This window comes from Podarcis muralis, chromosome 4 (assembly GCF_964188315.1).
Source record: "Podarcis muralis chromosome 4, rPodMur119.hap1.1, whole genome shotgun sequence".
Taxonomy (NCBI): domain Eukaryota; kingdom Metazoa; phylum Chordata; class Lepidosauria; order Squamata; family Lacertidae; genus Podarcis; species Podarcis muralis.
The window spans coordinates 75917575-75931190 of NC_135658.1; the positions used below are offsets into that span (position 1 = coordinate 75917575).

General features: G+C 40.6%; 1 protein-coding gene across 4 annotated transcripts in view; it reads left to right on the top strand.

Moving 5' to 3' along the window:
* MAP4K4 (mitogen-activated protein kinase kinase kinase kinase 4) overlaps positions 1-13616 on the top strand; it is a 137673-nt gene that overhangs the window by 76219 nt on the left and 47838 nt on the right. For all 4 annotated transcript variants that reach the window (XM_028727931.2, XM_028727935.2, XM_028727936.2 and 1 more), the window contains exons 4-9: positions 1752-1877; positions 3497-3607; positions 7079-7169; positions 9105-9235; positions 12005-12059; positions 12600-12678. In XM_028727931.2, coding sequence (XP_028583764.1) covers positions 1752-1877; positions 3497-3607; positions 7079-7169; positions 9105-9235; positions 12005-12059; positions 12600-12678 — 593 coding nt within the window. The remainder of the gene's footprint in view (positions 1-1751; positions 1878-3496; positions 3608-7078; positions 7170-9104; positions 9236-12004; positions 12060-12599; positions 12679-13616) is intronic.

Consider the following 13616-nt stretch of genomic DNA (forward strand, 5'->3'; position numbering starts at 1 on the left):
TAAGAGACCTTCTGAACGTTTTCTGGTCCAAAGAGCAAATAAGAGGGCCCTGCAGACGTTACCATTGGTCCAAATCGGTAATCTCTCTTTCAGGTCTTCCAAATGCTGTGCTTGGAAACTGGAATGATCATACAGTAACCAGCACTACTCAAATTGTGTTGTAGACCCTACCCTTAGTTTCTTTGGTCTCTGCTGGCAGTCACATTTTCTCATGCTACAGCTGCCATGTGAGAGGTTGGCTGACAGGCTTCTTCTATTTGAGACATCTGCACTTATGATGCAGCTGTACTGAAAACATAGGTTCAGTGCCTCGCTGGATTTGCGTATGAGCTGTGAAACGTTAGTTGCTGGATCAGACGAATGTGGTCTAGTCTTGTGTGTCACTGTATAATGAAATGCCTGTAAACAAAAAGCCTACACTGCCAGTCAAGAGTACTGTTTTTATCATAATATTCTGCTTATGCTAGGAAATCAATGTAAAAAAAAAAAGTTTAAAAGATTATGTAGGAATGAGAATAAATTCTAATTCGAGGAGCTAATCAGATGCCCTTTCTTTTATTGCACCATTGAAAATGTTTTATGCTTTGGTGCCGACGTTTTCCTAATTAATTTGAACATCATACTTACCTTGCTTGAGAAATTTATTTCTGTTTTCCCGTCGTTCTTGCATGCTGCTGTTTTTAGCCGGATTGGTATTTTTGGGTCCATCATTCATTAGTCACCTCACTAAGCTCTTACGAGAGGTCCAAGAGACAAATAGAAATGTATAATATTTGGTGAGGGAACAAGATACTTGATTCTCAACATGCACTCTTATATGAGGGAGAGGGGAAAGATGGGCAGGGGAGCAGATTGGAGTTAATGAATTGCAATGCACTTGCATTTTTGAAAACTGCTTGTACAAGTCAGTGATGTACAGTAACCACCAGATGTCACTGCTGTAGATCATATCTCAAGGCAACTGTATTGCGTGCGCATGTGTGTTTGGGCAAGGTCTGTTGTCCTAGGCACACAACGTTGCTAATACGCTGTCACTCTCTTAGCAGCCAGGGCACGAATTTTGGAAATGTGTGTGGATTTGTTCTTGGTTGTAATTTCCCTTTTGTAGAGCAAAACTGAAACATACACAGTAGGATCGTTTATAGTGCGGAAAATGTAGCTTGCTGCTGTAGTTCTCAGTAATAAGATGGGCTGTCACAAATTAAAGCTGGAGTCATGTCATGAATACAGAGGACATGTGCGGGACAACATTTCAGGCCCAACAGTAAGGGCTTTAAAGCGATAATTGATGCCAGCTGCATTAAAATCACGTCGAGAGTTTACAGATGCAGAATTGTATTTAGTTGGTTTGAAGTTGGCTTGCTTAGCCATTGTGTATTGTAAGTCAGGATCCCCCAGTTTGTAAGTAACAAGAAGCTAAGATTATTTGAAAGCAAAACTAAACACAGGTCAAACAATCTAATATTAGCACACTTGATCAGATCTTTGAAAGCCTATACAAAAGGGCAGGTGGGTGGAACAGGCAGCGAATTGCACTACTAATGCTAGATCTGGCTTTTAATACATTGGGCTGAACCTGTTAGTTGTTTTCCTCTGCCAAGCGCTCACCCCACCCATGATTTACACAGGGTGGGATAATTTTGTGCTGCTGCTCTGAGGTTAATGGGGGAGATATATTTTGGGGTGTGTGTGGCACAAATACTGCAGTAGATGCATTTGTATAAACATATATCTATTTCCCCCATAAAAAGGACGAAGAAGAAGAAATCAAGCTGGAGATAAACATGCTGAAGAAATATTCCCATCATAGAAATATTGCAACTTACTACGGTGCTTTTATTAAGAAAAGTCCTCCAGGACATGACGACCAGCTATGGGTAAGCATGTTCACAAGGAAAGGGGAATGTGAATTGCAACTAAATGCTCAATTCCCAGCAAAAATACCCTGAATGCTTAATGCTACGCTCACTAGCAGAGCAGGAGGAAAACTCAAAGAGAATTTAATCTTTAAAATAATGTATAATTTTGTTCCCTTAAACACTCCTCTTTAATGCTTGGTAGAAATGTGAAGAGTTGGCATAAATTCACATAAAAGAAGCACTTACTTAAGTTCTAGGATTTTAACTAGTTTAAAGTAAAATAGTTCCGCTAGGTTTATCGTGTTTGTGTGATTGAGCTGGGCTAAGCAAGTTAGCCTGTGCTTGAGATGATCAGCATCAACTGACTCTTCCATCTCTCCCTTAAGAGGCTTCCCATTGCATCTCTGCATGAGCCGCTTTTCTAGTTTTGCCTCCTTCCAGTCAGGAAGCACACCCAGTAACTCCAGCAAAAAAAATACAACAGAGGGTAATGTGAGCATTCCCCCCCCCCCCCCGCAAATAATCCTTTCGTGCTATCCACAAGTCTCACTAAGTTCAGTGGGCCTTGCTTACACACGCAGGTAAATGGGAATAGGATTGCAGCCTAGTGGTATAGAGCAGGGTTGGGGAACTTGTGGCCTTCCAGATTTTGTTGAACTCCCAACTCCCATCAGCCCTAGCTGACCCATGGCCATTAGTTACAAATAATAGGAGTTGCAGTCATTTGACACCTGGGAACCCACAGATGCCCTAGTCCTGGTGGAGACTTGTTGGGCTTCTAATAAGGGGGCAAGTTTGTGTCCTTGCTCTCAAATTTTAGAACACCACGGGTCTTGGCACTCTAGAAACTCAAGGCAAAAGACAGAGAGCATGTGTGTGCTAGGATCTGTTTTTTTGCCTTGCTCATTGAGGCAGAACTTTTCTCTTTTTGTTCAGATTTTTTAAAATTGATTTTTCAAATTTATAAACAAACAAACAAACATAAATCCTAACTGTAATAATTCCACTTTTGTTAACATTATTGAATGACTTCCTCAAATCCCCCTGGCTGAATTTCAATGTATATCATTGTAGCAGTTTTCCAAAACTAATTTCTCATAAAATTTACTTAGTTAAGTAACATCTTTCTTTCTTTTCATATTAACTTTAAACATATTATTCTATAACATCACATATTTAAATCCTAAGCCAATCTGGTAATTGCAAGTATTTCTATTTAAATTATCTTAGCATATTTAGCTAAATAGTCTTTGAATTTCACCTATTACTCCTGGTACTCCTCCTCCTCCTGGTCACGGACTCTTCCGGTCAGGTCGGCTAGTTCCCCAAAATCCATCATCTTCATCTGCCATTCCGAGGCAGAACTTTTCAATATCCAAACAATCTAGCAGTCTTTTAGTCACCTGTTACCACTATATACATGCCATACATTAAGTAATGTGAACATTGTTCTCTGGAAGCTAATAAATGAATGTATTGATGTTAAAGGAATATAGATTAAGAACCACTTTGGCTGATATGATTGCTTGCCTTCCTTAATTGTCCAATAAGCTTTGTTGCAGTGCAGCTGAATCACTGATATTTCTATCATATATTGACTCTTTTTTTTTTTTTTTTTGCACTCTTGTCTTTTGTAGCTTGTCATGGAGTTTTGTGGTGCAGGCTCTATTACAGATCTTGTGAAGAATACGAAAGGAAATACTTTGAAGGAGGACTGGATAGCCTACATCTCCAGAGAAATTCTTAGGGTAAGGAAATTATAAGCATTTTTTTTCTTTTTAAAAAACGAAACAAAAATGGCGACATTTAATTTCTGCATTAATTTCCAGTGAAGTACATGGCTTTAACCCTGTGACACGGGACACAGGGTTAAAGCAGTTCTTGAATGTTAATCATTAAAAAAAATAAAAAATTAAACCAAACTTAAGCCAACTGTTAGATAATCATTTTAACATAGACCATGTGCATTAGAATCCGTACTAAGTGGTGGGGTCTGATGCTTCACATGTAATGCAAAATAGACCTCTGGGAGTAGACAGCAGCCTGATTGCCCACGGAGAAGAACGTTTTCCAAATGGCTGAAGTACAGTCAAAACATATGGCCAAGGGCTGCTCCCATCTTTGTCTGCAAATCTGCAAATTGCGATGGATGTTAAAATACAGCATGTGTTTTCTTCATCCACTTCACAGGGCTAGCGCAGGGTGGTTTCTCTGGGTCATGCAGCCAGGTGGTGGATCAATAAAAAGGACTGCATGCTGGCCTTCTTCTGTTTTCTTTGGCACAAGTGTTAGTCTTCCTTTTTTGCATGTGGTTTCTTCTTTTGTAAAGCAATACCGAAGCTCAAATTCGGATACATACATACGTCATTTTATTTGCATTCTGCCTTTCCATTGTTAAAACCATGAACGCAAGGGAAGGCAGTTCTTTTTTAACCCATACCCGTTTGCAGTTGCACAAACATTTCCCTTTGTGTTAATTTTCCTGGATAACTCTTGGCGCCAAATGGAACACGAAGATAAAGTTCATACTCAAAATATAGGAGCAGCCCAAATCTCTACCTCAGTACTGCTCAAATCTGAACCCTTAAGTGTGCGTAAAACAGCATGGATTACCGGTAGAATGATCTCTTGCTGCTTCGTTACTTTCGGCGTGTAGGTAAAGCTCTGCTTTGTGCTCCTCCAACCTATTAGAGGGGATTTGTTGCCTATTTTGGAATCCTGCCTTAAGTGCTGTTTGGAAGCAGGGACCTTCCATAATGTTTTGGGTTTTTTAACACTTAAAAGTCTACTTGTGTGCTGAAAATAATCTTAAATATAGAATAAAATCCAGATTGTGTTAAATAATCATCATAAAACAAGCAAGGCAGTATTCCCCCAACCTGATAAATCCACCAGTCCTGCTGCAAGGTGTATTGACATAGAAATGCTTTCCTACAACAAATGAGCATCAGTTCCTGGCAGGTGTTCCTTAAAAGGAAAATTATCTGTTGTGCTTTGGCAGCTACTGGAACTTTATCAGCACTATTGTAATATGTACTGTAAATTGTGGTCCATCCATTGTGGTCCATCCATACAAGTCATGGGGCTAGGATGTGTTTAGCACCACACACGATTTTTTTGGACCTTCTTTTCAAGGGCAGGTCTGTGTAGAGTGCCCTATTACCATACCGTATGTAACAATGGATAGACCATTTACCTCCAATGAGAGGCTGCAGTTGGTGTGTCAGAATAGGTGGTGGTAAAAGACCACTTCTGGCAAGGCTGCCACCTGATTGTTGGTTGGCAGGATTGAGGCTTGATGCAGTAGTGCAGGGTTTTCCAAACCTGGGTCTCTAGCTGTTGTTGGACTACCCATCATCCCTAGCTAGCAGGACTGGTGGCCAGGGACGATGGGAATTGTAGTCCACAGCTGGAGACCCAAGTTTGGAAAACCCTGCAGTAGAGCTTTGGAAGTTTTTAACTTCCAGGTAATATCAGACTTTTTCTAGAATGGATAAATCCTTCCCTCCCAAATTGCATGGACCCACAACCAAAACAGATCACGGAGGCATTTGTTTATTAATTATGGCCGCTGCTGCTTCTGTAGCAGTATATTCCAGAGGTCAAGTCCGCATTCTTTGTGGGGAACAGTATTATCATTGCCTATATTCCAGTCCTGCCCGGTGTTCAATTTAATTGGATCCCCTCATTTATTTTTAACACATGGTGTAAAAGCAGCTTGGGCACAGTAAATCATGATCAAAGATTTTTGTTTAAAGCAAATCAGTTACTTTGTGCTATTAATCATTCAGCTCCAAAGAACTTTCAAATAATGTCCGTTGTGGGCAAAAAAAGAGAGAAAGAAAGAAAGAGAGAGAGAGAGAGAGAGAGAGAGAAAGAAAGAAAGAAAGAAAGAAAGAAAGAAAGAAAGAAAGAAAGAAAGAAAGAAAGAAAGAAAGAAAGAAAACTGGCTGCTTAGGGGTGTTGCTTATAAGTGACCTGGCACTTGCACTTGACTTGAAATATCTCCATTACAATTAAGTTTCATGAAACCAAAAGAGAACAGCAGTAAATTTGCAAAAGTAACTGGCTCAGAAATATTTCCTAACCTATCTGTCCCCCCACACTGATACCTAAAAGAAAAATGAACCAACTGCTTCCAGGTCATCATCACTTGTCACAGGAGACGGATAGCAAGCATGCCTTCTTTTCTCATGGAATTTCAGAGTTCTTCATACAGCTCAGCACTTTGTAAAAATCAGCACATACACTTAAGTTCTAGAAGTTCAGTAGGTGTCCCACAGGACCAGCGTTGCATGTTACCTACTGAGGTGAGGGGAAGCACGAATGATTCATGCTTCCTGTTCTTTGTGCCGCTTGGGAACTTACATACAGTGAGAAGAAAGAGTTTCCAGTGCTGTCCTAGCATGCAATGGGAAGTAAATGAGTAAGACTTAAGGCACTGCAAATAATTGCAGCAAATGGTCAACCTAAACCATTTCCTGTCCCTTCCCTCCAATAATTTGGTCATGCTTGAAGACATTATCTGTACCAAATAGATTTATATATCTGCTCATCTGCATAACAGTACAAGCTAAAGAGAAAAAAATGCATCTAGAATTCACACTGCTACTGTGCTTTAAGTTTGTCACATCCAATTTGTAGCCTCCTCCGGAGGCTCGAGGCAGGTAATAAACATGCAGTAAGTAGAAGTGGTAAACAAGTGTTCCTAATTACTCCTTATGTCACATGTCTTCTTAGCCACCCCTTTCCTAAAGCTGAACATTTATTTGCTTTTTAGTCCTCTCTTACACAGCTGAGTCATTCCATATTCCTGGCAAAAGTGCACTGCTTTGTTTCTTGCATATCCTTTGAATACCTCTGCATAGCTTCCATAAGTGGTTTCATTGTCATTCTGCATTGTGGTCCTTATGATATTAACTCTTGCCAGGCAAGCATACGCTATACATATTTATATATTCTTAAAATAGCTGTTGTGCTTCACCTTTGTAAAATGTGTGCACAACGCTTTATAGCTGCACTTATTTTTGACAAGTAAGGTCTACGTGGGTGGCATGCTGTTGAAAACATCTACAGTTGATCATGTTGCGCTGGGCTGGAGGGAAAGAACCCCCAAGGTCTATAGTATGGTTTTGTCAAATAGTTGCAATAGAATGTAGTTGCAAACTTAAAGTGGAAGACGACCCTACAGTCTTCTGTTTTTTTCTTTTTAAATGCAGGGATTGGCACATCTCCATGCCCACCATGTGATTCATCGGGATATCAAAGGGCAGAATGTATTGCTAACAGAAAATGCAGAGGTGAAACTGGGTAAGTTAATTAGCCTGTTCTACTCACTTTTTTTTCCTCTGCTGTTGCTGTTCTTCCATACAGCAATAGGCAGCATTTGCTATCTGGCTGAAGAGGGTTGCAAATCGATATTTTAAAATAGATTATTTCTTACTTTCTCCTCCGCGTTTTAATGTTTTAGCCGACATGAAGCTAAACTATGCAGGCTATAACTGGCCATGCCATAAACATTAAGCTCTGAGGTTTCAGCTTCCTTTCTCTATCTCCTACCCACCTCCATCTGATGGGGGAAGACGGTATATGTCTTGCAATCCTTGGCAAAACCTGCAGGTACTACCCTCACCTTGGTGACAGGACCATGGCAAGGAACTGTACACAGATGGGGTTGCAAGCATGTTGCTCATCATGAAGAGTATTTTAGTGCTGAAAGTGTCTAGGAACCAAACTTGGGACAAGGTTGCCACTATGGGTTTGTCACCATTTGGGGGTCCAAACAGCCCTCTCTTGCTGAATTGCAAAGCAAGACTTAAATAAAGCCTTGGGGAATAAGCACAGGCCCCTATAAGCCTAGACCCTCTTAATCAACGGTGATTATGCATGGCACTCCAGATTTATAAAAATGAAGTTATCAAACTTCATTTAAAAGATGTGTAGCCTGCCTTCCAACTATGAACTGTGTTCAAGGATGCCTGAGAACTCCAGTTAAAACAATTAAGCAACAACAAATACAAATATAACAGCAGCACAGCTGATAAAACATGCTAGTTAATATTAAAAGCTTGGGCAGAAAGGATTAATTTAGCCTGCACTTTGAAAGGCAGCAGTGTTGGCACCATGTGAATCTCCCTGGGTAGGGAATTCCAGCATCTGTTTTCCATCCATGCCTGTGTCAGATCTATAAAAGAGTACTTATTGTGATGCAACTAAATAGCTAAGCTGTTTTCTCATTTTGAGGGCACTGATTCATTTCTAGATTCCACTCGTAGCATTTGTGTCTTGACCCTATTCAATCTCTGCTTAGTTTCTGTATCTCTTAATCTGACTTCAGAGCATTTTTGCTTGTTGAGTGGGTTGTTCCTGGTAACAAGTAAATAAGAGGGTTGCCTTGGTTCGCCAATGAGTAACCATGCTGCCCAAAAAGAGCTGCTGGTATAGCATGCATTTTAGGAAATTGTATTTTTTGATACAGAGATTAATTTCTGTGTCAGAAAGTCTTCTGCCATGGCTTAGCATGAACAAGCACGTACGCAGCTTCCTAGAGAGGATATTGCAGCCATTTTGCTCCTCCCTTGCTGTTGTGCTCTGCGGTGTCGTGGTTTGGTTTGCCATGTTGTCCAAACCCACATTTGTGGTTCAGCTCTCCCTGATGAACAATGATCTGTAAACATAGAACAAACTTGGTTACGACTCATGGTATGTCTGGAGAAGAGACCAGGTTCAGGTGACACACTAAGCTAAATGGTGGATTAGCTCAGTGCAGCATGACTGTGACCAGTGAGAATCAAAGCGACTACAATCTCCTCTCAGCCCCACAGTTCGCTTGTTTGTGCTAAGCCATGGTTTGATTTAGTATGTGCAAAATCTGCTAAATGTGGCACGTGGCCCTTGATTATTCCACCCTTCTTCCTCCAAAAAGGGAACCCCTTACTTGGCTTTGTGCATGCAGCTAGATAGAAAAGAACATTCTGTGGACAATGTTCTTGCAGCCCTTTGTTTGATATGGATGCTATCTTGCCAGTAAACCCATGAGATGTGTTGAAGATTACTTTCTACTAATGAGCCGAATACCTTCTAGCTTCGATCCGTATAAATGTCCATTTTAACTCATTTTCCCAATTGTAGAAGCCTTGGTAAATATCTGCAGCATATTGCCGGAACATCTATTTATTTTACAGTGACCCTGGAGATCTCGCTTCAGTGTGTTTTGATTCTTCTTTTTTCCTGTTCTTGACGTAGTGGACTTTGGTGTTAGTGCTCAGCTGGACAGGACAGTCGGTAGGAGAAATACCTTTATTGGCACGCCTTACTGGATGGCCCCAGAAGTTATTGCCTGTGATGAAAATCCAGATGCTACATATGACTACAGAGTAAGAGAAATATTAGCATAGTTCTTGGGGTGTATTGAGTGTTCTACAAATTCTGTATTTATCATTGGTGCTGTGCTTGGAAGACATGACTCTCTCCGCCCCCCCCCCCTTTGCTTTTCTAAGGAATTTCTCTTACAGTTGATTAAGTGGAGTGGAAAGCAGGCACCGACAGTATAACCTAATAAATTAATGCATGTAGTATAAAGCTTAACAGTGCATTTCCTACATGGAAAACTCCTATATAGGAAGCAGCATGAAACCCACATGTGATAATCTTAAGACAATTTTTCCATTTTTGTGTGTGACTTTGTGCAGCTTGTATGTTTGCACACAGTGAAAATAAATACATAGGAAGTCAAAGTTGAGTGTCTGCACACAAGTTTCATACTCCCTTCTCCCCTCTCTCACACTCTTCATAGAGGGCTTTCAGTGTTGGAAATGTAAAGGTAAAGGGACCCCTTGACCATTAGGTCCAGTCGTGACCGACTCTGGGGTTGCGGTGCTCATCTCGCTTTATTGGCCGAGGGAGCCGGCATACAGCTTCTGGGTCATGTGGCAAGCATGACTAAGCCGCTTCTGGCGAACCAGAGCAGCACACGGAAACGCCGTTTACCTTCCCGCTGGAGCGGTGCCTATTTCTCTACTTTCACTTTGACGTGCTTTTGAACTGCTAGGTTGGCAGGAGCAGGGACCGAGCAATGGGAGCTCACCCCGTCATGGGGATTCGAACCACCGACCTTCTGATCTGCAAGTCCTAGGCTCTGTGGTTTAACCCGCAGTGCACCCGCGTCCCATTGGAAATGTGAAGGTGCCCCTAAATTTTCCTTTCCCCCACTCTTTCTGTGCAGCTCACATGAAATTGGGGCAAGGGTCACCCCTGGGTGATATGATTCTCCCATCCCGCCTCCATTTCTTCTTCTGTGAAAGGAGAACTGAAGTTCAGCTTCAAAAGAAACCAAAGTTTGTTGTGTTGTGGTTTAAGACCCTGGTTTCTTTGGACATAAAACGCAACTGTGATTTGTTCTAAGAGGAAGCTTTCATTGTTCCCTAGCGCGAGGAAGCGGGGGGAAGCAAACATTCACCCATGCCATGGTTTAGTTGTTCATCTGAAACTGGTATTAGATATGAGATGATTGTCCTTATTTGACTTTTTCTGTCTGAGCATCAATAGATGCAACAAACATCAGCCTTTAAGGGCTATCAAGGTTAAATGGTCTTGTTTCATAATTTGTTTCCTTCTCCTTCTCCTTTAAAGCTAGGTTCCTTTTAAAGCAGCCTTATGGAAATCTCTAAACACGTCTTAGGCAGCCACAGGAGAAAAGAGAATAAAATATTTAATTCTCATTGCTAGAAACAGTGCATTAATCTAAATAAAGCTTGGGAACTTGAAATCCTTAATTGCCTTTGAGAATAAGATCTTACGTAAGACGAGATACTATTTTTATTAGGTATATCATAGTGCACTGAAACACAGTCGATTTTGAGACTATGTGAGAGAAGGGAAGGACAGAAGAAGTGGACAAGGAGCATTATCATCATCATCATCATTAAAATTTCTATACCACTCTTCATCAGAAGGTCTTAGTGCTGTTTACAATATTAAAAACACAAAGAATACCTACACTAATAACGAACAAAAACAATATCGCTGCCACCACCACAGCCATAGATTGTTAAATTAGCTAAAGGCCTGGTTATAGATAAATGTTTCTGGCTGGCACCCTTCAACAAATGGGGAGCCGTGGCAAGAAAGGCCTGTTCTCGTGCTGCCACCCTCTGGACCTCTCACAGAGGAGGCCCACGAAGAAGGGCCTCAGGAAATGAGCCCTGGTATCTCCTCATGTGCCAAAGAAGATGAATTATGACACTGATAATGTTACAAATTTGCAGTTGTTGTGATAGTGATGAATAAGGCTGTCTTTTTAGCTATCACAGTGTCCTCAAATTGCCACCTAGTGGGTCTCTTCTGGGAAATCAAAGTGTTCCTCCACCCATAATTGTTATCTCCTGTCTGTTATTGCTGACAGAGACATTTCTATCTCTGGGCAGCACTAGAATGTTAAGATTTTCTTTAATCTACCAAACATCCTGGAAAAAAATAATTTTATGTATCTCATCCTACAAGAGCAATGCGGAAATACTTGGGAACTGGAGCTTAGGACAACTAGCCCATGGAAAAACAGCAGTAGCATCTCAAGTCTTCTTGCCTCCTATAATCAGAAATTCATCCCTATGTTTATTTTGTAATAGAATAAGCAACATGGCTATGACCTCTTTGGAGTAATTTTTTTAGCCTTCCTCTTCAAGTGTGTATTTTAGGAGTCTTCCTTGAGCTTAGTTTAGCTCCATATTTGCTTTCTGTTGGTGTCGGCACCCCTCAATTTTGTTTGGCTTCTATGTAATTACATTCACCAAATAGCAAAAAGTTTTTGATTTGTAAAAATTCCAGAAATGTTATTTCATGGAGGGAAGACAGGGGGGGTTGTTGGAGGGGAGGGGGAGTGTAAAGGGGGGGGGGACTTGCAATATTTATTTAAATCCAACATAGTCTTACTTAGAGTTTGACTTAACACATGAGATTGGCTGTGTAGGTGCTAAATAATAAGTTCTCCATTAGTCAGTTTAAATATTCTTATTTGGGTATTGTTTCCCCCACCCATAATAAGGTTAAAGGAAAGTCTAGGTTTATGCAATTCGATATGCAGTGCATCAGAGACGGAAAAGAAAAATGGATAAAAGTGTTTGCTAACATATGGCGTCTTTTTGCAGAGTGACCTTTGGTCATGTGGCATTACAGCTATCGAGATGGCAGAAGGCGCTCCTCGTAAGTGATATGTATCCATTTTCTATTGGCCTGATGGTTTTTTGTTTTTTTAAAATTTTGAAACCTATATTTTAACTTGCTCTTTGTAACCTAAGCCTGCACTTGAGATTTTTGAAAGCACAACGGTCGATTTCTGTTCTCTTGGATTCCCACCCCACGTCCTCTAGCAGCATAAAAATAAAGCACTATAAATAGTAGCGCCTTTTGCCAGATAGCCCTGTGCCAAATCATTACTTTGTGGTTGTGCTAGGGCTATAGAAACAAAACAATGGGAGAAACCTTGTAACTGAGATTTATTGAATCCATATAAACTTTCTGATGAGAGACATCAGATCTTCAAACAGATATGCTGCAGCAGTATCAATGCTTTGTGTTTGTGTAAACTGTGAAGAACAATCTCTAGTGGATAGTCTTGCCAAGGAAACTTAAGTCTCAAGTCTCTCCCCCCCCCCCCCGTTTCTATGGGTTATCAGAAATAGCAATTTCCATAAAATGCCTCGGTGCAGAGAATGACATGCTTTTTTTCTTATTTATTTCTAGCTCTCTGCGACATGCATCCAATGCGCGCCCTGTTTCTTATTCCTAGAAATCCTCCTCCACGGCTAAAATCTAAGAAATGGTATGTGGTTGCTAGTTGTGTATTGGTTGTAATACAGCATTTTTCCTTTCACAAGACAGTAAAGCCACGGTTGGACATAATGCAGAACCACTGTTCAGAGCTACATTGAATGTGCCTTGCCTCTTTTCAGGCTTGTGTGATCTGCTTTCTCCTCTTCTCCCTGTGCTCAGGAGCCGTTCAGAAGTTTTCACTTTCCTTTAAATGTTGCTTGTCATTACTTTCAAACTTAGGATCATGATTTAACTATGGTGAGTTTCAGAATAAGAAAAATGGGAACTGTGAATTATAAAGCTGGGTTGCTAAAACCAACCATAGGTGGTGTTAAACATGGTCCTTGGTTGGGATGAAATGAGCAGGAAAAGCTTTCGTATTCAAGCCCAGCAGGTTGCTAGGGTTGTTTATGTAGTGCTGAACTGAGGTTTAGTGTCCACAAGTGGCCATTGTGTTACTTCTAAAGACCTGAAAAATAATTCACAGGTGTCTGAAAATTCTTAATTACTGAGTGAGAGCCTGAGTTGAGATCATTATATAGTTTTAATGGTTCTTAACAATGCTTACACGTTAAAATAAAGGACAAAAAATAGGCATGGTTGACACCAGCTTCTTGTTAAGCTGACAAATTCTGCAGCCACTGAAGCTGAAAATGACACAACCTATAATAAGGGAGTGGGCAAATGCCACCCAACTCCTGGCTTCCATGTTGAAGGTATTTGTTAAAATTCATGAAGTCTTTCACTATAATAATTGCAAACAGCGAATGGTATGGTTATCCATCTCACCAGATGACAGAAATTCATTAACTCTATCAGATTGTATTTTTAAGCCAAACCACTTTTATGTATAACTTTGACAGCCACTGAGAACCTCAAGGTGACTCTAGTTATGTTCAGGAATTCAGAGTTCTTGTGCTAATGTTTTAGAACTCTTTTTATAAATTG